A 27,057-nucleotide genomic window follows, 5' to 3' on the forward strand; every position below is an offset into this window, starting at 1 on the left:
CTGAGGAGTTTGAGGCCATGTGTGCGTGAGATTGCTTGCTTGTGTGAATAAATGGTGTGTGTTTCTCTTTCTTTGACGAAGGCTGTGGCCAAAAGCTTTAAGTGAAAGTTTCTTAATTGTGCCTGTCTGCAACTTAACCCAGCCCTAATAGCAATATAGTGAGTTGATCAAATGGCACACAAAAACTTAAGCTTAGGAAGACATCTTGCACAAGCTCCACAGAGAAAATAAAATATCAGAAATGGGAAGAGAGATCAACAGCAACTGTTTACGATCTGCCATTTCACTGATGATCAGATCAGTTATTATGAGGGAGGAGTAAGTGACAAGAAAGTTTAAGAGTGTCAGAAATGACAATGGATAATGTGTACCATTAAAATAATATAACTCAAAACACGAGAAAGAAAATAGTACTTTCAACAAAAAGTCAAAGAAATCATAAAATGCACCTAATATAGATATTCAGGAACATCCAGAACAGATGTATGTGACACAGACAAAAACATATCACAAAACTGAAAATCTATACAACTGTTATGAACTTTGCTGCTGGTTTACCAGCAGCAATGTCATCAGCTTGTGAAAGCTTTCATTCTGTCAATACGATCTTTGTTTCTATACATGGATAATAGTGTGGAACATCTAACAAAACACGAGGATCATTGAAAAAGTCACACCAACTGTTTTTTGTCTTGAAAATGGAAATAAATTAAAAAATTCTGAAATATGCAAATGGGCAGTTAGTTCATACGTAAACACCATATGCAGGGAGACGAATGAATATACACACACACACACACACACACACACACACACACACACACCACCACCACCACCACCACCACCACAAAGATAAAGCACAAGAAAAAAAATGAAACAAATTTTGTCATTTCAAATGTGTTTCATTGTCAACTGTAAATGTATGCAATAGTACAGGGAAGGAACACAGACCTGTGACATCTCAGAGTCCCTAAAAATAGTCTGCCAATGAATCCATCACACACTGCCAATGCTGTGAAAGAAGTTTAATACCCATGGCCTCATCATGAGTGAATCGTAGGATCTCACATGTCACTGTTGGGGCAATGTCGTAGGATTTCACGCGTCACTGCTGTGGCAATGTCTTTATCAGTTTGGAAGCTGTTCCACACAATGGCTCTTTTAGTTTTGGTATGAAGTTATAACCACGTGGTGTTATGTCTGGTGAATATGGTAGATGCACCAGTAATTCTCACCCCCATTGTGCGAGCAGATTCTACACACACACATTGTCGTAGGAGCTGTCACGCTCTCCTGAAGAATTAATGCATCATGTACACATTCAGGATGTTTCTTCTGAGTAGCCCATTGTAGGTTGTGTTGCAGGAAAGTGCAACAGTGGTACAGTGCATTAACAATTTGTCCATGTGGGACAAAATGGCACAAAATCACTCCTCTCATGTCATATGCTGTGATGACCATTAACTTGACAGACAGGGATTGCACTGAAATTTCTGCCTGCACCGTGACCTGGATGATGCCATTCTGCGGACTGGCATTTGAGTTCTGCCCCATAGGCCCTGGCCCAAAATTCATTTAGGCAATGATTCTCGCACGCATACTGTCTCCGTGCTCCTCATAACATGCTAGATGCAAACAACACATTTTGTAACATGTCAACTTTTCCACTTCACTTAGTGCATGACACACCCACTTTGCAGCAACTTTATGCATGTGTAGCTCATCATCTAAAATTCTGCAGATTGTGGTCTTCTCAATACCTGTACGTCACTGTAATTCCTACAGCATCCACTTTTTGTTGTACTCCAAGCATTGGGTGATCTGGGTGTGAGTACAGCCCATACGCACACCGATAGGCCACCCGTATCAGTATAGGTTGGCCGTTGCACCTCTGCCATGCCTGAATGCACCTACCTACCGGGCAAACGTTCAGGGCACTAGAGCAGCATTTCCTACCACTTCCACAAGTTCCTCATGGCATTGTTGCACATTCCTTCCACGCTGAACTGCAATCTCTACATAAGAGTGCTTTTCAAGTCAGGTAACATCCATCCTGAATGGCTGCTCAACACACACTGTTGTCTCTCTTCATGCTTCGTTCTCCAAGAAAGGACTGCCATCTAGCATCATGCCATGTTACTGTGGATTCTTGGGAGACTTCTGATGTCACTGAATGTGCGTAGTTTGTAATGTGCTATTGTGTATTGTTGCAACTGACAGTAAATCACGTTTGCAATGACTAACTTTTTTTTGTCTTTTTTCTTGTGCAACATCTTTATGGCAGTGTGTGTGTGTGTGTGTGTGTGTGTGTGTGTGTGTGTGTGTGTGTGTGTTGACCTATCTCCCTACATGTAATGTTTACATAAGGACTACTCTTTGTACATAAAGTAATCAAAGGAAAAGTCACTTGAGGAAACTATAAAATTACAGGGAGACAGAATGACTGGCTAGTTATTGTCTTCTGAAGGTGAAATTTCAGTACTGTCATGACACATTTGAACAACAGAGTTTTTCCTCCCATCGTTAGAATAGGTGAGTTCCTCCCATCCTAGTACCTGAGTGATTTGCCTCTACTTTCTTTGAGAAATGAACTTATAGTTCGAAAAGTTTTCTTCACCCTAAATGCGACTATCAGCAGTACTGAAATTTTTTCTCCTGAAAGAGACACTGTCTATTTTTAATGAAATAGATAAATGATCAATTGAGGTAGTAGAAGGGCCATCCTATGGCAAAGAGGCCAAAGTTAGAATAAAACATCTGCCCAGAAGCAAAATAGGGTTAAAAAACCAACAAAGTAGACATAACTTAGACTAGAAAAACAGAATGCCGTGGACCATTGTGGGTGTTTGGATGCAATTACAAAGTAATCTAGATGTGAATCTGGAGAATGTACTAATAATTTCACAATACAGTACACAACTGCCATAATAGAAATGATGAACTAGGAGTGGAACCAACAGAAATCAATGCAGAGAGCCAGCCAACACCTTCAATTATCAGTATCAACAATGAGGAACATTCAGCTGAAACAGTTCATGTTAACCTCATAAATATACAAAACATACACAAGCTGCAGCTTAAGAATCCCTTACAGAGGCATGTGACTTGTTATAAATCTATGGTCATTGCACAGAGGACGAGTAATTAGGAATGGTAAACTGATATGTCAGTTATTTAGAAAAGCCAGTATGCCTAATGGCTGGGCATGGATACTAAGAAACTCTATAATGTAACTAGGATTAAATATGACAGGCCAAACAAAAGTAAACCGATTTTGTGCTACTTCTAAATGATGTGTTTGGTTAATTTTGTCTTAACCAAGAGCAATATCACAAATGCTTGTAGCCAGAGCATTAATTAATAGCACAACTTACAGTGGAGACAGCCCAACACGGGGATCATTTCCCCACAAGACAAACTTCCTCCACAATGGCATGCGAGTATTTAGGAGTATCTCACTAACTGTCTATAATGTCAATGGACTGGTTATGCGTTGGTCACAGCTGACATAGCCATTTGCACATTGCCTTCCTACTTGTTGGTTTTCCCAGTGGCAGATTCTTGAGGAGTTTCACCAACTACAAAATTTGCACACATCACTTCCACTAACATCATCAGAACTGAATCCACTGTTGTCCTAAGCTTTACAACAGAGGTTTAAGAGAGTTTGGCAAGAATGAGCATCAGTGATAGCGGTTAGATGTTTGTGACAGTCACTAGGACAGCGTCCAGCACCTTTACAGTGCAAAACTCTGAACTATCTTCACGGCGACAGTTAAAAGAACATGAAGTTATATAACAAGAAATCAGAACTTCAGCCACTTATGGGCAATGAAATAAATCAATGGTGAAAGTCAAAAATTTGTGTCGGACCAGGATTCAAACCTGGCTGCTCCGCTTCTCTGGAACAGCTGAGCCCAAATTCTCAACCTGTCGCGCGCAAAGTAATGCCCCCTTCCATTAATCCCACTGCACATAGCAGTCACTGAGCTCCATATCACTTATGGTTGTTGGGCGTATGGCGGATGACAGTCAATTTTGTATCCTGCCACAGTCCAGGATGTCTCCAGACATTTCTTCAGTCTGGAGTCTCATTGACTGGAGAACAATAGGCTATTTTCCTATATTAAAAATATGGTTAAGATTGTTGTTATTCTGAGTGATTATAACATTCAAGTAGCAGTTACAGTAACTATTCACACAAGAGATCTGTTATTTTTATCCAATTAAACCTTAAAAATCATTAAATATCAAGTTTGGTCATGTGATCAAAAATGTTCTATTACTAGCTGAAGCTCTGGAGACTTCACAGACCAGGAGTAAGATGAAGTTATATGTGTGTCATAGAAGTGTTAGCCAAAGTTGCCAGGTTTTGATGTATTTCTTCTGCAAACAGCTTAGTCATTTAGTGACAGAAATTGCAATTCCAAGTTTTAACTAATATCAGAAAGGAATTTTGTGAACACTGATATTAGAAACCTTACAAAAGTTAGTGTGTTTATGCTCCACCCATTTAGTGGAGCTATGTGCAGCAATGGACATTCTTTTCCCTGATACCTGTAACATCATTACACATACTCAAAACCAGGGGACTGTAGAACTTTTGCAAATGGATATGTATCTTGTAACTAGTTCGTTGACTATCAGTCATGAACCACGACCCAAACCACAATAAAATTGTGGTGTCACCGCCAGACACCACACTTGCTAGGTGGTAGCCTTTAAATCGACCGCGGTCCGTTAGTATACGTCGGACCCGCGTGTTGCCACTATCAGTGATTGCAGACCGAGCGCAGCCACACGGCAGGTCTAGAGAGACTTCCTAGCACTTGGCCCAGTTGTATAACTGACTTTGCTAGCGATGGTTCACTGACAAAATACACTCTCATTTGCCGAGACGATAGTTAGCATAGCCTTCAGCTACGTCATTTGCTACGACCTAGCAAGGCGCCATTATCAGTTGCTATTAATATTGTGGATCATGTACCGTCAGACCGACGTTCACCTTTAACGGATTAAAGTTAAGTATTCCACCAGCTACGTCCGTTTTTCTATATTCTAATTTCCTTGTCCTGTTCCAGACCTCACGCCAGCCTGCGTGAGCTAAAACGCGTGCCTTTCGGCTTCCTCTATTTATACGGGTTGGCTCTCCTGCCAGCCCACAACAAAAATTATTATTGGTGACTCTCAATGCTGATTTCCTCTACATAAGAAACTTGGCAGAGGGACAGCTCAGAGCAAGCATTCTGTGATGCAGTGAATAGCACATTTAACTGTGGGTAAAGAGGACATGAGTTCAAGTCCTGGAAGGGCATTATATTTTTAAAACTTTTACACAAAATACTAAAATAGTGTTAGCAAGAACTCATTGTATCAATTGTTTAAATGGTGGGTTGTATTATATATAACTTCAAATTAATTTAGTTTGATCAATGGACAAATGAAGTTAAAAGCATTTCCTTTGCATACAAACAATTCATTCTTTTGGAAAGCATGGTGAGTAGTGAAGATATCACCATAGTCCCACAGTACAACGAGGTATAGGACGATGAGATTTTGTATGCGGAAAGAGAGAAAACATGTACGACATGCAGGTAACACAAATGTAAGGGCTGTGATGTTTGTGGGTGTAGACTAACATCAGTATCTGGAGTAGACTTATTTCGTAAGATTATGAAACTTCAAAATTTTAAACAATAAGGATTCTAGCTGTACAGTACAAAGATAAAAATATTGTTTCTAATAAAGTAAAAGGTGTTTGGTTACATTAACTAGAAAATATCTTTTTGAATGTGTCGTGTGTGAATAGCAAATGCAAATGTAAGAGCATGTAAACGACAAGGAAAACAAAATAGTACTCTGTTTCTTATCAGTGTGGTAAAGTTTTTTAATTTTAATTTGGTTTCGTTAATGAGAGGACTGCCAAGTCATAAGTTAAGATATTCTTTTGGGCTGGATTTGAATCTGTGATCTACGGATATCATTTCATATAATTTGACAGTCTACCACTCTAACAACGAAACTACTAAAAAGGTACATGTAATAGGATAAAATGACAACTTTCACTAAGAGTTTAATTTTGTAGAATGACACTATCCTTCCTTGTAACAGTGGGAAAGCATACCTTGGAGGTAAATCAATGTTAAGTTCAAAGTGCAAGACACTCTTAATCAAGCTATGGAACTTGTACGTTGACTACTGGCATTTTACCGGTACAGTGAAACCACATTTTACACTTCTTCTCATTCTTTGGAAGAGCAAAAACAAGTTTTCATAAGTTTTTACAGATGTATTTGTACAGTGTAGTACTACACACCATTTGCAAACCATTTTTTGAAATATAAATTCCAAAACAAGACATCACTATGAATGAGCTTTATGAAAGTAGGAGCAGCAACCTAGCCAGTGACGTTACAGGCATCACACAACTCAAATAGAGCATTTTAGTCGGCTTTCCAATTATTTGAATTTCATATGTTTTTATAAAAGAATAATGAAATTCAAGAGGGAAAAAACATGTTATGAGGATAAAATGACATAATTAGCCATTTAAGACAATTTCCAGGAAAAAGTCAAATACTCTATTGTCTTCAGAGATGAACTCACTCAGAACTGGCTGCCAATGACCAGTGAAGACATGTCTGGAGATGCCTCAGACAGGGTGGGACACCAACCTGACTGTCGCCCACTATACAGCCCGACCACCAGGAGTGATGGTCCGGAGTGCCATTTCTTTTCACAGCAGGGCCCATTTGGTTATCACCCACGGCACTCTTACAGCACAGTGGTAAGTTGTTGCCCTTCAAGGCAAGAAAATCTGCACTTACATTTCAGTATAATATTGCCCACCCGCATATGGTGAATGTTTTTAAAACTTGTCTATACACTTGCCAAACCCTACCTTGGCCAGCATGGTCACCGGATGTCTCCTCAATTGAGAACATTTGGAGCATTATGGGCAGGATCCTCCAATGAGCTCATGATTTTGACGTTCTTAAGCACCAACTGGAAAGAATTTCGCACGATGTCCCTCAGGAGGACATCCAACAAACGCTTATCAATCAAGGCAAGCCAAATAACAACTTGCATAAGGGCCAGGAGTGGACCAATGTGTTATTGATTTGCTCTATTTGTGAAGCTCCTTCTATTGAATAAATCTTCCAATTTTTCTGAAATTGTAATCATTTGTCTCTCTGTACATGGAGATCACATCTACTGATTTGTGGCCCACTGGATCATTCCTTTGTCGTGCGTCTACACACCCCTCCCCTCCCCCACACACACACAAATCAGAGGGAAGGAGAACAGGTAGATCTAAATAATCAAGGAGCTGTGGGAAGTTCTTGGATGACCCAGTTAGTAAAAAGCAACTACGTCACTGACTAACTAACGTGACTTGTAATTGACAATTCACGATCCCAGTTCAAAGTTGCACATCTAATGGTTTCCCATGGCAACAGAAATTTGATTTTCAGTATTTCACATAATTACTGACTGAATTATAATTTTTAAATGTTGTCATAACCTACTCAATAAGAGTTATAATCTTATTTTAAACCTTTAACACAGGAAGTATTACTGTTAGAATTTGTGTAGTACAAGTATTGATATACTTCACACATGACTTCACAAAAACCACATTTACCATATGGTAATGTGAAGGAACTTCTAATAAAATAACGTGACTTCTAACAAAATATAAGAACGTGTAAATTAAAATTAGTTTTAAGTTCACACTTCACACCGTGGAACTGAATTCCTACGATCTGATCATAAAACAACACGAGGAAATTTTCTGCTCTTGCCAATGAACACTAACAAAGCACCAATTCTTACAATGCTCGAGTAGTACACACCTTCCGCATTCTGCACACATGGCATTTGTAAGTGGGCTGTCAGGATACTGTCAACTAAAGTTTTTCCCATAAGGGCTGCCAGTTTCATATGATACAGCCGTAAGTGAGGACCAGCTGGAGTTTGTTTTTGCAACACTGGAGTGACATATGACACATAGAACTCTAATAAATGATTTTAATTAGACTACAGTTTTAGATGTCCTGTCATTTGCCTAGAAAATGACTTTTGTAACCTACTGCATTCAGCAATTCCTTCCAAAACATAACAAACTAGTTAGAAACGTAAAAAGGTTCGCTGCAGGAAACACCCAAAAATGAATGGCCATCTGACTTTTCAGTGGTTCTGAATGCCACTCTACATTTTTATGCCTGTGGAAGCTGATGACCAAATGCTGTTAAATAATTAACAAATAAATGGCGAACGACAGAATACAGGACAACTCATGTTTGTTATCTGTTTGTCAAGTGGTACCATGTACTATTATATTTATAAGTCATCAGGACTTGGGTATAATGCACTGAATATAGTTACACAGTAGCTCAAATGAATCTGCAACAAACAAATTAAAAATTTACAACCGATGCTGCCCTACCTCCAACTGTGAATAAAGAACAAGTCTTTATCTGCAGATTCTTGATATTTGTGACCTATCCTGAATTGTGGTTTTCCAGTGAACACCTACATCTGTAGAGCTTTTACTGGTATTAATACATATCAAGTCATTACAACCACACACCAAGGACTACAAAAGTATGTGAGTTTCTACCCTGTAATATACCACTAAAGGAAAATGTAAAGACCAAATGACTTACCACAACATTTCATTGTCGTCCTTTGAAAGTTTCCACGCTAATTCAAACATTTCCACAGCACTCTGAAAAACAAAAAAAGAAAGTTACTAACAATTATCATTACAAAGCTTGTTAAACCGTATCTATAAGTAAAAGTCTGCATTTGGAATTTATGCTCAATTGAATTCCTTTGCACATGTTGTTCCGTGGAAGTCTGAAAGACATCAATGCAGGTGCTTCGAATACAGTGAGCAACTGCATTTGATTTTGTTCATTCTCATTTAAGCACCTCAAGCTCAAATGGCCACTAAATCACCTGCTGCAGGATCATGGCACATGGCGTGAGCCTAAGCAAACATGAAAGTGAAGGCTGGAGCTCAAGGCAGTGTTTAGAAAAGATTTTCCTAAGTGACTTACCAGATTATTTCCAGCTCGAGCATTATCGTCCATTAATACGAAATCTGGGCCCACAGCACTTTGCAACAACCGCACGAGGTCCAAAAGTCTCGTTACAAAACCTGACAGCACTTAAACCTTGTTGATTCACCCATACAATTGCATCCAGATGTGTTCAAGTGGTCAACGTAATACAAGCTTGTGCCATTAGGGATCCTCCTTGATATCTGTCTCTTTCCACAATGTTTGGTCCTGAAATCATGTTCCATGTTCCCTCCAGATACAAATCCGTTGAGAATCACTCTGCAAGCCAAATCAGGACTCATCTGTGTAAAGAACATTGGCCCATTGTTTGACTGCCCAGGTGGCATGCTGACGACTCCACTCTAGACGTACCCATCTGTGAAGATGCATGAAAGAGAGAGAGAGAGAGAGAGAGAGAGAGACACATGAAGCAGGTCTCCGACAATAAAGTCCACTCTGCTGAAGCCTTCTGTACACCATCTGCTTCAATACAACTCATCCAGTGGGTGCTGCAAGGTCAGATGCCAGTTGCTGTGCAGTACTAAGGCAGTACCATAGTGCACTTATAGCCAAATAACAGTCCTCTCTTTCTAATTTCACATTCAATCAGCCCTACTTTGGTCCTCGGGATAAACTGTTGCAACATTCAAGAAACAACAGAACCATTCACATTAAGCCATCAGGCCACATCACTTTGCGACTGTCCTGCTTCCCTTCTTTCTACGGTCCTTTATTGCAGAGAGTCTGGAAGGCATCTTTTCTGTGCCATACTGCACTGTCTGTGCCTGTGTACACAGCAATTGTGGATCTAGATCTATCTGGTAAACACTACCATGTTTGATAGGTTTCCTGGCATCACCATTGGGGCGGTTGTGAGTGTTCTGCATGGAAGACATCTGTTGACAGTCTGTGCAATTATGTCGCGAATTAGATGCAAGACATGGAAAACAGCAGTTTGTTGCTTCAATTTTGGACACCAGAACAGTCTTCAAGCCACTACATGCTCATCATCAGATGGTGGTGTTACAGATACATTACTTGGACAATGAGCAGCTAGACACTATAGGCGTGGTGCTGGAGAAAATAACTGTATTTCCATTATTCTGTGAGCAACACAGCCATAGCACCTTCCTGCACATGGTTCAGGTAATGTTCCTGTAACAACCCCGTTGGACAATGAGTCTGCAGTGGCTTGAAGACTAGTTAATATTGCAGAAAATAAATTTGTTGTTTACACATAAAATGGCAGAAACTCTGCTCTTCTCTCTTTCAGTTTGACGATGACACATTTGAAGGCACATGTCCAAGAACATGCCCAAATTTGAATTCTAAAGCATTATCAGCTTCTGTGAACAATACTGAAACAGAAATTGCATAGAAATTTGTATCACAAATCATTGTTCATTTACATTAATATCAGGCGGGGCATTTCTCATACAAGTTTGCAGACACTGATTCACGATTTGGACAGGTGGACGTCTCCAGAATTCCACCTCATCTCACAACAGTGTCATCCAACACTGAAAGACAGACCAATGAAATATGGATGAATATGATGTCCAGAATTGCTAGCCCATAGGTACAAATGCCTGATTGCGTACACCAGATATATGAACTGACCCATATAGGAAAAAGTGTTAACCCATCTATTACTGTACACAATGTTGACCATGAAATCATCTTCATTATCATCATCAGGAAGTCCTTCAGTAACCATATCGGATGTCATCTAGTACTACATGTTTTGAGCAAAGTCCTAAATTTTGTGTGAGTTATTAAAAAATGGGGTCAATGGCTTATTTTACGATTTATGCTGCCAAACACACTGTCCCTTTCATGAAGAAAATTGGTGACATGAATTTGTTAGAGACAAGTTAGACACAAAAAACAGAGACATAGGCAGAACAGCCGTTTTAGAATGCAGTTAGCATAATTGAGCCACAGAAATATAAGATATGCCCAAGAAAAGAAGACCTTCGCTGAAGCAATGTTACATATAATCCCAGTGTGTGTGTGTGTGTGTGTGTGTGTGTGTGTGTTTACCTAGAGATAACACAGTGGTATTTCCAGTTGCACTAGTGAAGTTAACAGCTTCACAGCAATTTTCTCATTTCTGGAGAGTTAATTCTGCAGTTCACTGCATGATGGATTCCCCTCAATCAGCATAAATAGTGGTTATCCAGTTTCTTTGTGTGGAAAGTGAGCATGCTTCACAAGTTTATCGCACAATGAGTGACATGTATGGTGAGCAGTGTCTCCCATGGTGCACAACATTCTGGTGGTGTCAGCATTATGAGGCAGGATGTGTAAACATCAAGAACATAATTGATTGATTAACTGAGGGGAGGGGGTGGTGGTGGTGGTGGGGGGGGGGAGGTTATGGGACTAAATGGTGAGTTCATCAGTACTGCAGTTCCAAAGGTACTCTCGGAAGAGAGAGGATCTGCTAAAAGTAGACGGATCCAGCTGGACAGGTAAAACTATAAAACGAGCAAGTTAAAACACAAACACACTACTAGGCATCAAAGGGTAGACCAAACCTAAATACAGGAAAAACAAAAATCAAACAACAGAAAACCCAGGATGGAATGTAACAATATTATGACAAGGAAAGTAGCTACTCACCATATAGTGGAGATGCTGAGTTGCAGATAGGCACAACAAACTGGAAAAACAAACATCAAACAATGGAAAACCCAAGATGGAATGTAACAATATTATGAGAATGAAAGTAGCTACTCACCATATAGTGGAGATGCTGAGTTGTAGATAAGCACAACAAAAAGAGTCTCACAATTAAAGCTTTCAGCCATTGGCCTTCGTCAACAATAGACACACATATGCATATACACACACACACTCATGCAAACCCAACTCACACACATGACTGCAGTCTCAGGTAACTGAAACCACACTGGAAAAACAGACAGATAAAAGAGTGGTCTTCGCATGGGGAAGTGGTCATGGGTCTCAGACCGAGAAAAGATGAAGAGAGCCCCAACCACAACCACCCTGCCCCTGCTCCAGGAGTAAAGAAAAACTCTATATCAGGAAATAAAAACAACTTTCATGGAGGAAACTGAGGACCAGTTCAACCATCCGTGAATTGTCTGCTAATGTTAACGATTAAGAATCTGGAAGACTATACTTAATACGAAGGGCCAAAAGAAGGGCACATTCCACCAATCTATGCAATACTGTCAGTCCAGCTCCACAGCCACATTGTGGGAGTGGCTCATCAAGCAAGAGCAAACAATAGGTGAGCCTGGTACGATCAATGTATAGATGACATAAGACAGTAGTTGTCTTGATTGTGTAGAGTTTATCAATGAGGGCAGCAGTTCACCATGTATCATTCCACTTTTGGGCAGAGACACATTTGATGAAGATCCACATTCTCTGCAGCTGGAACCATGGAAGGGAATTTGGGGGGGGGGGGGGGGGGAGTACCTACTTCTCTCACCAAACTGTCAGCCAGTTCATTCCCTGGGATGCCCAAATGACTTGGGGCCCAGAGAAAGACAACTGAGCAGGTGGCATGGCCAAGGGCAGAGAGAAGATCATGGATAGCAGAGACCAAAGGGTGACGAGAGTAGCATCGGTCTATAGCCTGAGTCATACATGTTAAAACACTGTGAAGGGAGGCCTGCGTAACAAAGTGGCCTGTTAATAGCCAGCAGCTCTGCTGTGAACACACTACTACATGACCGCAGCAACAAATGGTGTTCTAAGCCAATAAGAGATGTGAAAGCGTATCCTGCCTTATCTATTGTCTTAGAACCATCAGTGTAGAAGATGGTAGCACCCTGGAACTCTGCAAGAATGGAACATACAACATGCCAAAAGACCATAGGGGTGACAGAGACCTTTGGATCCTGGAATAGGTCAGTCCTAATCCATGGTCTAGGCACCATCCAAGGGGGCGGGCAGGGGAGGAGGAAATATACGGGGCACATTCTAGCAAGTTGAGATGAAGATCCCAATAGAGGGAAGTTAGACACATGTCAACAGGAGGGAGACATCTGTCATTTGCAAAGAGGAGAGGGTAGACGTGATGGTCAGGGAATCGGCATGTGGCAATTGCGTAAGAAACCATGAGTTCGCTCCCCACTTCTGGGAGCAGACTGTCAATGGGAGTAGTACGAAAGGCACCAATAGCCAGATGCATACCACAATGGTGAACAGAGTAAAGTACTTTCAGAGTGGAAGGAGCTGCTGTGCCATAAACTACCATAATCTTGTCTGGACAAAACCAGAGCACAGTAAAGAAGGAGAAGAGTAGCATGATCTGCACCCCAAGAGTGTTAAGCTTCTGCAAGAAGGCAGGCTTCAGGCGGCAAATATGAGGCAGCCATGTCAGCTTTTTATCAAAAATAAGGCCCAAGAAATGGGTCTATGCAACAAAATCTAGGTGCTGGTCATCTAAATAAAGTTCCGGATTGGAGTGTACTGTGGACCAACAGCGCAAATTCATAACCTGCATTTTGGAGGGAGAAAACTGGAAGCCATGGGACGGGGCTCATGTAGAGGCCTGTCAGATGGTGCCTTGGAGCTGGCACTCAGCCGATGCTATTGAATGCGAGCTGCATCAGATGCAAAAATCGTCTACGTACAACACTGGGATACCAAGAGGCCCAAAGGAGGCCACAATCCCACTGATGGCTATGAGGAAGAGTGTGACACAACTGAAAATCCTGTGGGCTACCACTCTCCTGGATCCAAGGGGTGCTGAGTGAAGTGCCAACTCGAACCCAGAAGAACCTTTGGGATAAAAATTAACATATAAAAATAGGGAGAGGGCTGCAAAAGCCCCAGTCATGGAGGTTAACTAAAATGTGAAGGGACCAAACAGTCTCGTATGCCTTACGTAGGTCAAAGAAGACCGCAACAAGGTGCACACTCCGTCTTCAGGCCACAAGTGGCCCATCGGGACCATCCGAGCGCCATGTCATCCTCAAGGAGGATGCGGATAGGAGGGGCGTGTGGTCAGCACACCGCTCTCCCGGTCGTAACGATGGTTTTCTTTGACCGGAGCCGCTACTATTCGGTCGAGTAGCTCCTCAATTGGCATCACGAGGCTGAGTGCACCCCGCAACAAGGTGCCGGCAGTGAGTAAAAGCCGGTCGGATTGCTGATTCCAACCTGAGTAAATGGTCTGTTGGAGATAGTCTTTCCTGAAAGCTATACTGATACAGGGAGAAAAAGCCTCGAGATTCAAGTACCTGATTCAATCAGAGCAGTTTACCATCCTTTCAAGCAGTTTACAAAGTACATTGGTCAGGATAATTGGGCAGTAGCTCTTGAGAGATGTTGGGTTCTTCTCAGCTTAAGGACGAGGATAACTATACTGTCTTGCCATTGCAAGGGGAAGGCACCCATAAGCTATATGTGGTTGAAGACCCTAAAAAATCTTGCCTCTGGGTAACATCCAAGTGTTGGATCATCTGGTTGTGAATGGTATCTGGGGCTGGGGCCATGCCATGTAAAGAAGTAGGGGCCTACAAGAATTCCCATTCAGTGAACTGTTCATTATACAGCTCAGCTTGGCGGGGGTTGAAACAGAGGGATTCTGTTCAACTCATGTTTCCGCTGGAGGAAGGGACCAGTATAGGAAAAAGATACCGATACTGTCTCAAAGTGTGTCGCGAGGTGTTCTGCAAGGACTGATGGGTCAGTACACACAGCACTCTGGAGAATAACACCCTGTAGAGTAGACTCTGGACAGTTGATTGTCGCTGGCAGCCCGGAAGGCTACAGAGTTGGGACCAAACCCACACTGAAGAGGCTTACATCTCCATGGAGGAAACATACTGCTCCCAGCATTCCTTTTTACTCTGTTTAATAAGGCAGCAAGCCCAAGCATGCAGACCCTTAAAAGGGATAAGGTTGGCATGTGAAGAGTGTCATTTAAATCACTGCAGCGGCCATCGACAGTTCTGGATAGCGACTGCTACATCCTTGGCCAACCACAGTACTGGTCTCTGATGAGGGGGAGCTGTGGATAGGGGGATAGCAGAGTCAACAGCATGAAGATTATTGATAGAGACGTCCTGCATGACTACATCGATGCAATTCAAAATGGAGATGTTGAAGTGCACAGCAGACACATGTAAAGACCAATTAGCCCTGTGAATGCCCAACATGGGGGCCCATCTGCCTGATGGCAGCAGGAGAACGATGGAATCACCAGAAAGTGATCACTGTCACAAAGGTCATCATGGGATGACCAAAGTAGGGAAGCCCCGAGAGCAGGGGAGGAGATTGTGAGATCGATAGCAGTAAGGGTGCCATGAGAGGCACTCAATTGCATTGGGGAACTGTCATTGAGGGGAGGCAAATCAAAGTCTGTAATAATTTGGTCAATTAGAAGACCCCTACAAGTTGAAGTGGCACTCCCCCACAGGGGGTGGTGTGCCTTGAAGTCCCCAAGGAGGAGATACGGGGGTGGGAGTGCAAAGGTGGACATTTCAACGTAAGGAAGTGGCTTACCTGGAGGGAGGTAGATGTTGCAAACATTGATTGCTGGGGTTGTTTCTACTCTAACCACTATTGCTTCCAGTTTGATACAAAGGGGGATCCAGTCACCAAAGACACTGGTGTGAATCAAAATGCGGACCCCCCGACGCGCTATCCCGGGGCTGGCACGGTTACGGCAGAACACCCAATAACAACGAAATGTTGGAGAGTGGTCATCACGGAAGTGCGTTTCTTGAAGAGCAAGAGAGAATACAAAGTAAGAGGAAACAAGGTATTGAACCTCCAGTAGGTGTCACTAATGTCTGTTGCAATTTCACTGCATTATCATGTGGAGAGAATCCAGGTTAGACAATACGGAGCCGAGTGGAGGTCATGTCAATTGTTCAGTGGTCATCACCGACAAGGGTGGGGTGACTTCCATAAATAAGACAGCAGACTCAGGTTGCGGGGTGGGGGGATAGCACCTCTGAGGGCACCAGGTGGGCCTTGTCCTGGGACTTACATTTCTTCTTCTTCTCTTCAGATGTGGAGTAGGGCAGGGCACAGAGGGAGAGCAGGCTTCTGCAAGATTCGGAACCAAAAGAGAGCGAGCAACCTTGGGACGCACAAGTGAGGCGCCTCATGGCCGAGTTGGTAGTAGGCTTCCGGCCTCAGGTATTAGTAGTGTGATTCCTGTGTGTGAGGGGGCTCTGCCAGATGGGACATAACAGCCCCACCACAATGACTGGATACATGTGCTGATGGCCTAGCAGGGTGGAGGGGGGCGACTGGGGGGAAGGAAGAGGGAAAGGAAGGGGGAGAAAGGAATACACACCGTAGATGGTAGAAGGGAGTTCTTCCCCAAATGGCTCACGCTAAAAACAGAAAATTTAGAAGTGGAAGCAAGGACCAAAACACCAAAAAGGATGAAAGACAACAGGCTAGAGGAACAAAACTGCAAGCAATACAGGGAACTAAGTGGATAACCAGGAAGACATAAATAAATAATGCCGAGAGAGGGGAAGGAGGGGGATGCTGGGAAGGAGCAAGGATTGGGAAGTAGGGGCACGGTGAAGGAAATGCAATAGCTCAGGGCTCCACGTGCACCACGCTCGAACTCATGAAAGATGCGTGAGTTGTTTGGTTGGTTGGATTAAAAGTGGGGGAGGGGGGGGGGGGGATCAAACTGCGAGGTCATAGGTCCCTTGTTCCCAGTAGATCTGCTACCCAAGGAAAAGAAGAAAACAAAGAAGACATACAGCATAATAACAGGAGGCAGGAAGTACCAGAAGAACGACAGAAGGAAAACAAACACTCAAATGGACAAAGCAGGACAATAAAACCACAGAGAGATGCAAGAAACAGGGAGAAGAGATTAGAAACAAGAAAGCAGATTACCATGGCTGGCTGACCATGAGAATAGAAAAGGAGAAGCCAGCCACTCTGCAACAAATTAAAATCTCCACCCTTGAAGCACTAGGGTGGAGGACAGGGACAAAGGACATGTGCTAAAACTCAGATCCAATGATAAAACCTACCCTCACGAATAAAACATAAAACTAAAGCTGCTGTCGAATGTAAAACTAAAGCTGCTGTTGAGGCATTGTCACCCAACACCAAACGTAGGATGCTGGGAAAGTTAAAAGTCCGCCGCAGAGCGGCTAAAAGGGAGCAGTCCAGCAAGAGGTGGATGACTGTCATTTGGGAGCCACAGCGACCCTGAGGTGGGTCCTTGTGACAGAGGAGGTAACCATATGTGAGCCACTGATGGCCAATGCAGAGCTGCCAAAGGACAACTGATTCTCTGCGAGAAGCCCGCATGGAAGACTTCCACACATTTGCAGTCTCCTTAATGACACGCAGTTTGTTTTGCATACTGTTATGCCACGCCGTCTCCGAAAGCCAAAAACCTTGCTGCGTAAGACACAAAGCAGGTCCGTTTCAGAGATGCCTATTTTCAGGAGCAGTTTCTGCATAGCATGTTTGGCCAGCCCGCCAGCAAGTTCGTTGCCTGGGATTCCGACATGTCCTGGGGTCCACACAAACACCACTGGACAATTCCAGGACAGAGATGGACTCCTGGATGGTCGCTACCAAAGGATGGCGAGCATAGCACTGGTTGATAGCCCGTAAGCTGCTCTGGGAGTCAGAACACAGAAGAAACGACTCACCAGAACAGGAATGGATGTACTGAAGTGCATGAGATATGGCCACAAGCTCTGCAGTGAATAGACTGCAGCCAGCGGGCAAGGAATTCTGTTCAATATGGCCTCTGTGGACACAGGCAAAGCCGTCGCTGAAAACCACTTCAGAGCCCCGGAACACAGCAATAATCGAGAGCAAGTGACGGCAGAGAGCAGCGGGGTTAAAGGAGTCCTTAGGGCCACGCAAAAGGTCCAGACGAAGCTTTGGCCGAGAAGTACAACATGGTGATGTAAGTGAATGGACCTCAAGTAGAGGTGGTAAAGGGAAGGACTCCAGTTCGGAGAGAACGGATTGCACGCAAACCGCAATCGTGAACCCTGACCTGGGCCGCCTATGCGGGAGATGAACTGCCATGGGTGGGAAAAGGAGATGGTAACTCAGATGCTCAGGAGAACTACAAATGTGTGCAACATAACTGGCGAACAGTTGTGCACATCGGATCCAAATGGAGGGACCAGGACACTGGTCACTAGACTTGTTCTAAAAGCTCCCGTCACTAGGTGAACGCCACAGTGGTGCACTAGGTCAAATAAACACAATGCTGAGGGTGCCGCCGAACCATAAACAAGACTCCCATAGTCAAGGCAGGATTGAACCAGGACTCTGTAGAGCTGCAGCAGTGTAGAGCGATCTGCACCCCAGTTGGTGTTGCTCAGGCAGTGGAGAGCATTGAGGTGCTGCTAGCACTCCCATTTAAGCTGACGAAGGTGAGGTAGCCGAGTCAATTGTGCATGAAAACCAGTCCTAAGAATCGATACGTCTCCACTACAGTGAGTTGATCATCATTAAGATAAAGTTCGGGTTCTGGATGAACGGTATGATGCCGACAAGTGCATGACACACGACTTCATGGTTGAAAACTAGAATACGTGGGCTAGAGACCATGATTGCACCTTGTGAATGGCTCCCTGTAGGCACTGCTCAGCAACATCAGTACTGGAGGAGCAATACAAAATGCAAAAGTCACCCACATACAGAGAAGAGGAGACCGACGGCCCTACAGCTGCTGCTAGGCCGTTAATGTACACTAACAATAGAGATACGCTCAATACGGAGCCCTGCAGAATGCCATTCTCCTAAATATGAGGGGGGGAGGGGGGGGACTTGGCTCTGAGCACCATGGGACTTAACAGCTATGGTCATCAGTCCCCTAGAACTTAGAACTACTTAAACCTAACTAACCTAAGGACATCACACAACACCCAGCCATCACGAGGCAGAGAAAATCCCTGACCCCGCCGGGAATCGAACCCGGGAACCCGAGCATGGGAAGCGAGAACGCTACCGCACGACCACGAGATGCGGGGGGGGGGGGGGGGGGGGACTATGGGAGGCACCAACTTGGGCACAGAAAGTACGGAGCAACAGGAAGTTTTGGATAAAAATCGGGAGTGGGACCCGGAGACCCCACTCATACAATGTGGCAAGAATATGATGTTGCCAGGTCGAGTTGTATGCTTTACATGAAGACGGCAACCAGGAGTTGGCATCTGGAAAAGGCTGTTCAGATGGCAGACTTGAGGGACACAAGATTACAGCAGTAGAGCGACCCTGACGGAAGCCCCTACATGGAACTAGTAGGCCACCTGACTCCAGGACCCAATACAACTGTCGACACACCAAACATTCCAGCAGCTTACAGAGAACATTGCTGAGGCTGATGGGCCGATAGCTATCAATATCAAGCGGATTTTACCTGGTTTGAGCACCAGAATGATGGTGCTCTACTGCCATTGCGATGGAAAGATGCCATCACGCCACATCCGGTTGAAGATGATGAGGAGATATCGCTTGTAGTCAGATGAGAGATGTTTAATCATCTGACTCTGCATTCAGTCCAGTCCAGGAGCTGTGTAGTGGCAATGTGCAAAAGCGCTGAGGAGCTCCCACTCTGTAAATTGGTCATTATAGGGTTCACTGTGGCATGTAGTGAATGAGAGGAGTTTCCTTTCCTTCCGCCATTTGAGGGTACGAAAGGGTGGGGAGTAATTTTCCGACACAGAGGCCTGAGCATAGTGCTCAGCAAAGTGCTCGACAATTATGTTTGTTTCGGTAGAGAGCACGCCGTTGATGTTAACACCAGGGACACCTGTTGGGGTCTGGTACCCAAAAAGACATCTGATCTTCGTCCAGACTTGGGAAGGTGACATATGGCACCCAATGGTCAACACGTATCTCTTCGAACGCTCTTGCTTCCGTCGTTTTATAAGCAGGTGAATGTGGGCACGGAGCCGCTTAAAGGCTATTAGTTGCTCTAGAGATGGTGCCGCTTATGTCGCTGTAGAGCTCGCTGACACACTTTAATTTCCTCAGTGACTTCCAGCAACCACCAAGGGAAGCGACTTTAGGTGACCACCAAGGGTCTGTCTTCAGGGGCACTCTAGAGAACGAGGGATCTCGTTCCCACAGAAATTATAGTTGTAGTGACCTGCTGAATCACAATATCGATGGCACCATGTGGGGGAGATTCAACGGTGACAGCAGAGGTGAAGGCTATCCAGTCTGCCTTGTTTAAAGCCAATGTGGGTAGGTGTCCTTGGGCATGACACCAGGGGAGTGACAGGAAGATGGGGATGTGGTCACTACCACACAGGTCGTCATGTGCTCTCCAGCGGATAGATAGGAGAAGTCCTGGGCTACAAACTGATAAATCAATAGCCAAATAAGTGCCACGAGCCACACTGAAATGTGTGGTGGCCCCAGTACTTAAGAGGCAGAGGTCGAGTTGGGGCAGTAAATTTTCGACATCTCTGCCACAGCCAGTAAGCATGGTGCTACCCCACAAGAGGTTACGGACATTAAAATCTCCCGAAAGTAGGAAAGGTTTAGGGAGTTGATTAATCAGTGCAGCCAATATGTTCAGGGTTACCGCACCATCTGAAGGGAGATATATACTGCAGACAGTTATTTCCTGTGTCGTCTGTATCCTGACAGCCACAGCTTCAAGAGGAGTTTGGAGGGGCACAGTTTCACTAAATACCGAGTTCAGGACATAAACGCAACTCCACCTGACACACTATTATATTCGCTACGGTTCTTGTAATATCCCCTGCAATCGCAAAGGGCAGGGTTGGTTGGTTGGTTTTGTGGGATTAAAGGGACCAGACTGCTACGGTCATCAGTCCCGCAAAGGGCAGGGGTCCGCATGGCCGGGAACCAGGTTTCCTGGAGGGCAATGTAGAAAGCAGGTGTAAAGCTTAACAGCTGCCATAGCTCAGCCAGGAAATGCAAGACTCATGTAGGCAGCCTACGCCTCAGGGTCACCTGCTGCCACTGTAAGCCCCCTGGGGGCATTGGGGACATGCCATGCCCTGGAAAGGTGTACATTGGCACCACCAGTGCCAAGATTTCAGATGTGGAATAGCTCATACGGTCGATTTGTTGGATGACCATATCTGTTGTTTAACTGTTGATAAGCAAAGAAACTGTGCATCACATAATCCATGAGAAGTTTCATGATGGCAAAGTTTGTGCACAGACGGCGCCCAAGCATCTCTCAGAGAATCAGAATATGGTGAGGATGGTGTTTGCCTGAACCATCTGTTGATATATGCGGAGCAAGGAACAGATTTCACTGCTGCGACTGTGGCATGTGATGAAATGTGGCGCCACCACTTCAACCCTGCCTTCAAATGGATGAACATGGAGTGGTGCCATCTCGTCTCCCTTTGTTCAAAACCAGCCCAATCAGCCGCAATGGCTGCACATATGATGATCACTTTCTTTTTCAATGTAGAAAGACCTCTACCCATCTGGCTATCACAGAGTGCAACAGTTAATGATCAAAGGTATTGCAACACACTGCTAAGGCTGAAATAGGCCATCAAGAACAATCGCACGGGCAAGCTCTCAAATGGCATAGTGTTTCTCCATGACATTAGGTCGTATTTGTAGAAAGATCCTACAGCACCTCCAAAAATTTCAATGGGAGGTCCTGGAATATCCTCCTTACAGTCCTGATAACTCCCCATCTGACTCGCATATCTTCGGCCCCTTAAAACAATCTCTGAAAACTCAGAGGTTCATCTATGATGAGAAAGTACAGGACACAGTGGAAAACTGAATCTGGAGTTCCTTTGCTGAAGTCATCCAGTTCCTACCGACAAGCTGGGATCAGTGTATCAACATCAGCAGCAATTATGTATTGTTGTACTGTTCCAAGTAAACTGCAATTATGATACTGTTTTTAAAATGTCTTTACATATAACTACAGTCTAATTTTCATTTGGACACACCTTACACTTGATGATGAAGTTGGTCTGAAAAAATTAATGGTCATGAAAACACCACTGTCATTAAACTAGTAACATTTTTAGAGTCAGTCAAAGAAGCAACAAAATGCTCAATGGTGAGAGACCTCTAACAATAACTTTTTTTGAGTGCAGACTGGAAAGTCACTGCAATGCAGCAGCCGGCGATGCAGAGGCAATTTTACAACACTCAATTTTTTCAATTATTGACTAAAATGCTGTCACAATTATATAATGTTCTAATATCTCACACCTCCCCTGCCTGTGACATTACACTTGTGATATAACACTAAGTGTTTGGTTTCATGGTTATGTTGTAGCATTTGTAGTATTAGTTTTTCGTTCACGATTCTTTTGATGCTGAAAAAATATAATCTGCCGCCGACTCATTTTTATTAGTCACCAACTGCAGAAAGGAAACAAAAAAGGACATTTGTGCCTTCTTGTTCCAGTAGCAGTCATACTGAGTGGATGCAAGTCAGAAGCACATTCATAATTTTATAATGTTTTACTCAATGTAGTGGCAAGTTAATGAAAGATTTGGTGTTGCATACATTATTTCAAATATCACCGAAAACTTTATGATATTTATATTATAGGCTATTTCACAAAGTGAAAATCAAGTACGGAAAGCAGATTGCAATACCTGGAATAACAGAGCATTTCAGATTTGAGAGAGCAAGAAATGATGATGATGATGATGATGATGATGATGCTTACTACTACTACTACTACTACTACTACTACTATCCTGCAGCAATACGTATATAGCCAAATCTGGTTAACGAATTTCTGACTCCTGGTCAGAATATTAGCATCAACACCAGATTACTGATGCAGGCTTACTATTACCACAGTGGCAGCATGGTGTGCCAACCTTTGAAGCCACACTACTTCCCATGGTGCCCTGTATGATCACAGCATTCTCACTCCAAGCATTCACACTCATGTATGCTACATCCTAGTGAGAATTAGTGAGGGGAAACCACCACTCTGCTGATGTTTCATTTTCCAGTCAGTCAAGAACATACACAGTTGATGGGTGACGGGTGACTTTAAAGAGCATTATGGTTCAATTCAGTGATGTCACTGAGCTGTTGGAACACCCACTGGATGGCTCCAGCACATCCACTGTCACCAGAAAGTACAAACGCTGGTTACAGCTGGTGGGGAGACACTGTGGCTCACTTCAGGCAGTGCAGCTTTCCGAGCACGGTCTTCCCTGTCGAGCCACCAGCATGAAAAATCACCTGCCATCACAATGCTGATGTGAGGATTTTGTGCCATGTGCCTCAACTGATGAGCATTTGGACTCAACTGGATTTGCAGCCTGCATATTATGTTGGGTTGGTATCGGCTCGGTTCCACTTGCATTAAATGTGAAACACAAAGCGCAAAATGACTTCTTGTCAATAATTCTGGATTTTGAGTTATTGTTTTTTACATTCAGCATTAAATTACAGACAGTTAAAAAAATAAAAATAAATTAAAAAATTTAATTCAGTCTCTTAATCTGAGTTCGTTACAACAGACTGAATATTTGTGATGGAAAAGAAGTGTTTTGAGATAATGCTTTAAAAGTTTCACTTTATTACCATTGTTTAATTGGACATATTTAAGAAACAAATTCTGCGTATATATTACCCACAAAATGTTCTTGGTCAAAAGGTACAGAGTTTTTTAGGTTAACATCACATACTACGAGATTAACCCCTTCAGACCTATAACACATTACAGTGTACATAAATCTAAAACCATGTAAATTGCCTCTTGACAGTGAGAAATTAGTGAACCCTTTGCTGCTTTTGTTGGCAGACTACTGGTATGTTATTGCCAGCTGCAAATTGGCAACATCTGAGAGCATTTATAATTCTCATATAAAAACAGACCTCTCGCCTTGTTTGGTGCTATTGAAATCACAAAATGTTGTTCTTTTATAAAAAGCTACTCTGAGCTTCTTAAAATGCCTCTTAAATTTAAGAGATGCTATTTTGTGGAACACTACATATGGAGCTGCAAGATTTTGAAAAGCAATTTTTGTCGGGGCAATGTTGTTTCCCCATAACAAAATGAGGCCCATTTTCAGAAGAATGACATTGATTGATTTTAATGTTACTATGATTGCTTTTAATGATATTATTGACTCCTGTTAAATTCAAACAACTTTCAAATCAACATAAGCATGTACAAAATGAAGTAAATTATTACCAAAAATGAAAATAGATTATGTAAACATCACTACACATTTTTGCTTGTACTGAAGATTTTGCTTCTTTGACAAGAGCTGCTGTTTTGTTTTCCATTTGAGTGGAGATCAATTGTGTCAAATAAATTATTGTGTTATTAGCTCATTAGGGACCCACTGTGTGGCAGAACAGTTGGGTTATGGAAGTCGTATAAAGTTTGTTAAAAGGTGGTCGTAGTAAGCTGTAGTGTTTCTATAATTTGTACAAATATTTTTCTACTCATTATCGACTAACCGTCGTAGCCTCCATGTTAAATCACACTGCCAACTGAATGACAGTTGTGGTTTTTGCCAAGCACATATATAATAACTGCTAGCTGTCTTTATTGTTAATGTTTCAGCTATTGTGTTTTTTGGGTGGCCCCGTTTCGAATAAATAATGTTTGGCAAGAGCAGGGCAGGCATTACCTGCAGGGGAAGTAATGGTTGTTGAAATCAAATCTGTAGGAGAGCCAAAAGTCCTACAAGTCTACTTTGGACATTACAAATATGTTCACAAATACATCAGTTAATGAAGCATCAGACATAATTAAACATAATTTACAAACACATAAAAGCATAGCAGTAAGTGAGATTGTAGAGCAGTTACACTTCTTGCAATGTAGTCTTGTAGTCTTGATTTCATGACTTTATCTTTAACAGAAAAATTTACCAAATGGAGACCGCTTAGCGATGGGTAATAGTTTGTTAAGTATATTGTCAGGTTTATTTCTTACTGACTTGGAAATTAACTTTTTTGAGAAATTACTTGATATAAAAGAGGAAATACTGTATTATCACTAGTATGACGATGACACTATAATTTTATTTAGAGGCACTAAACAAGATTTAAATGAAATAACTAACAAACTTAATCAAATGTACCCAAAAATTATATTCACAGACAAACATGAAACTGATAGCTGAGTTAATTTCCTTGATTAACAGTTGCAGAAAGCCTACATATTTGGGAATCATTATTGGAAATAATAGAATCATACAACCCAACATAAAAAGCATATTTTTATTTAGCTTTAAACAGCATGTTACAGTTACCACTCACTGACGAAGAAAGTTTCAGAATAACAAACAATCAAAAAGCTGTATTTGGAACAATTCTCATGAAGTGACGAAACCGTACTGTGCTATAAAGAAAAACAATGAATGGACGGAACAACAAAAATACGGGCAGACCAGTAGAAGGAAAATCACAAAGACAAAGAAAATTCCAAAGACAAAACGTTAATGTCGAATTTCGGAGAAACATTCCCTTAGACACTGGAAGGAGAATGTGCATAAGACCAAGTACTGTAATTCAGGATTATATTAAAAAACTGTTAAAATTTTCAGAGTACATACATTGGCCAAACTGGAGAATGTATAAATATTATAATAAAGAAAATTTCAATTTAAATTCCAATTGTACAGCATTTGGTGAACATTTGAAGACAACTATCCATACTTTTGGCAAGATTCAAGATAGCATGAAAATTAGCCAGATAAAGACCCTTTATCGGAAGAACTGGAAATTTTCATAAAAAAGAAGAGAAACAGACAAAATTTATTACATGAACAAAACAAATTTATTTCTATAGATTCTTCCAGTTGTTCGACAAAGTGCCAGCGATTGTCTGTTAAGACACAATCTTAACTACCTGCCATTTTATCCTTACCAAAATATTTTCAGAAGTGTCCTTTTTGAAGATGCATTGAAAGATATATTTTTAAGGATCTTTTAATGTATTTTTTGAACAATTACTTTAACAGATATAGCAGCATAGTGAAATTTGACTAACACATGAATGAAGTGTGTACATACACAACCATAAAAGCAGCAATTGACATTTAAATTTGTATCTTCTATGGCAGTTTAAAAGTATTTCATTACAAATGGTAGTTGCTGAGCATAGTTTAATAATGATGTGGTAACTAAATTAAATTGGTGTTTCATGTGGTGAATTCAAACCATTTTTGAGTCAGTCAGTAAAAAATATTCCATTATCTTTGGATGCAAATGACCATAGACATCACAAAAACTAATATTATATAACCAACTTCATCTCTAAGATCTGTAGTGCAATTACTGAATTCTTTGACTGTATGTTATCTTAGTGTAAATTGAATACGTTCTTTTACGTCACTTTAAGATTCCAACACTCTGTAAATTCCACAGTATATGGTGATGTTATTGTTAAATTGCCCAAAACCGCTTCATAAAAAATACTGACTGCAACTTACGGCTATCCTACCAATTCAAACAGTGGTTCCTCAAACCTCAGGTGATTACTTTTTGGGGGGAGGGGGGAGTGATTTCTTGAAAGAGCCAAACTGGAGTTTTAAAATCATAAGGATCTGAGTGCTTGGACTGACAAAAACTGTGCAGTGTACTAACAAATGTGAGTAGATGGGTAACGTACTCACACAAATGTGTGTTATGTGATCATTTTAAAGGAAATGTAAATGGCATCATATACCCAAGATCTTCAGGGTATTTTTTTTTATTTATAGGGTTAACAACAGGGTCTTATGAGCATTAAATTTTGTAAATTTCTGTAGAAGTGATGCCATCCTGTATTTTCTTTTAGTAATAGCTGTATATTGTGGTTATTAGAAATTGTATTACTGAATTGTAAATGCAAACTGGGGGTTCAACTCTTGATTGTGATCAGTCTTTTGAAATTTTTAAGTTGCTAATAAAGATAGTGCCTAAATGCTGTTGCATAACTCTCAAACCGGCACCACCACTCCTAAAATCACAAATAGTCTGCAGTTATATTTGTTTAATAAGGTAAACACATTCACATTTTTGTACCACAGGACTTCTTCTTCTTTGTTTTGTTTGCAGATGATAACA

At 42.1% G+C, this 27,057-nt stretch overlaps 1 protein-coding gene across 3 annotated transcripts in view; it reads right to left on the reverse strand.

Moving 5' to 3' along the window:
• LOC126203622 (cell division control protein 45 homolog) overlaps positions 1–27,057 on the reverse strand; it is a 150,758-nt gene that overhangs the window by 86,230 nt on the left and 37,471 nt on the right. For all 3 annotated transcript variants that reach the window (XM_049937994.1, XM_049937993.1, XM_049937992.1), the window contains one exon: positions 8,670–8,731. In XM_049937994.1, coding sequence (XP_049793951.1) covers positions 8,670–8,731 — 62 coding nt within the window. The remainder of the gene's footprint in view (positions 1–8,669; positions 8,732–27,057) is intronic.

This window comes from Schistocerca nitens, chromosome 9 (genome assembly GCF_023898315.1).
Source record: "Schistocerca nitens isolate TAMUIC-IGC-003100 chromosome 9, iqSchNite1.1, whole genome shotgun sequence".
NCBI classification, from domain to species: Eukaryota; Metazoa; Arthropoda; class Insecta; order Orthoptera; family Acrididae; genus Schistocerca; species Schistocerca nitens.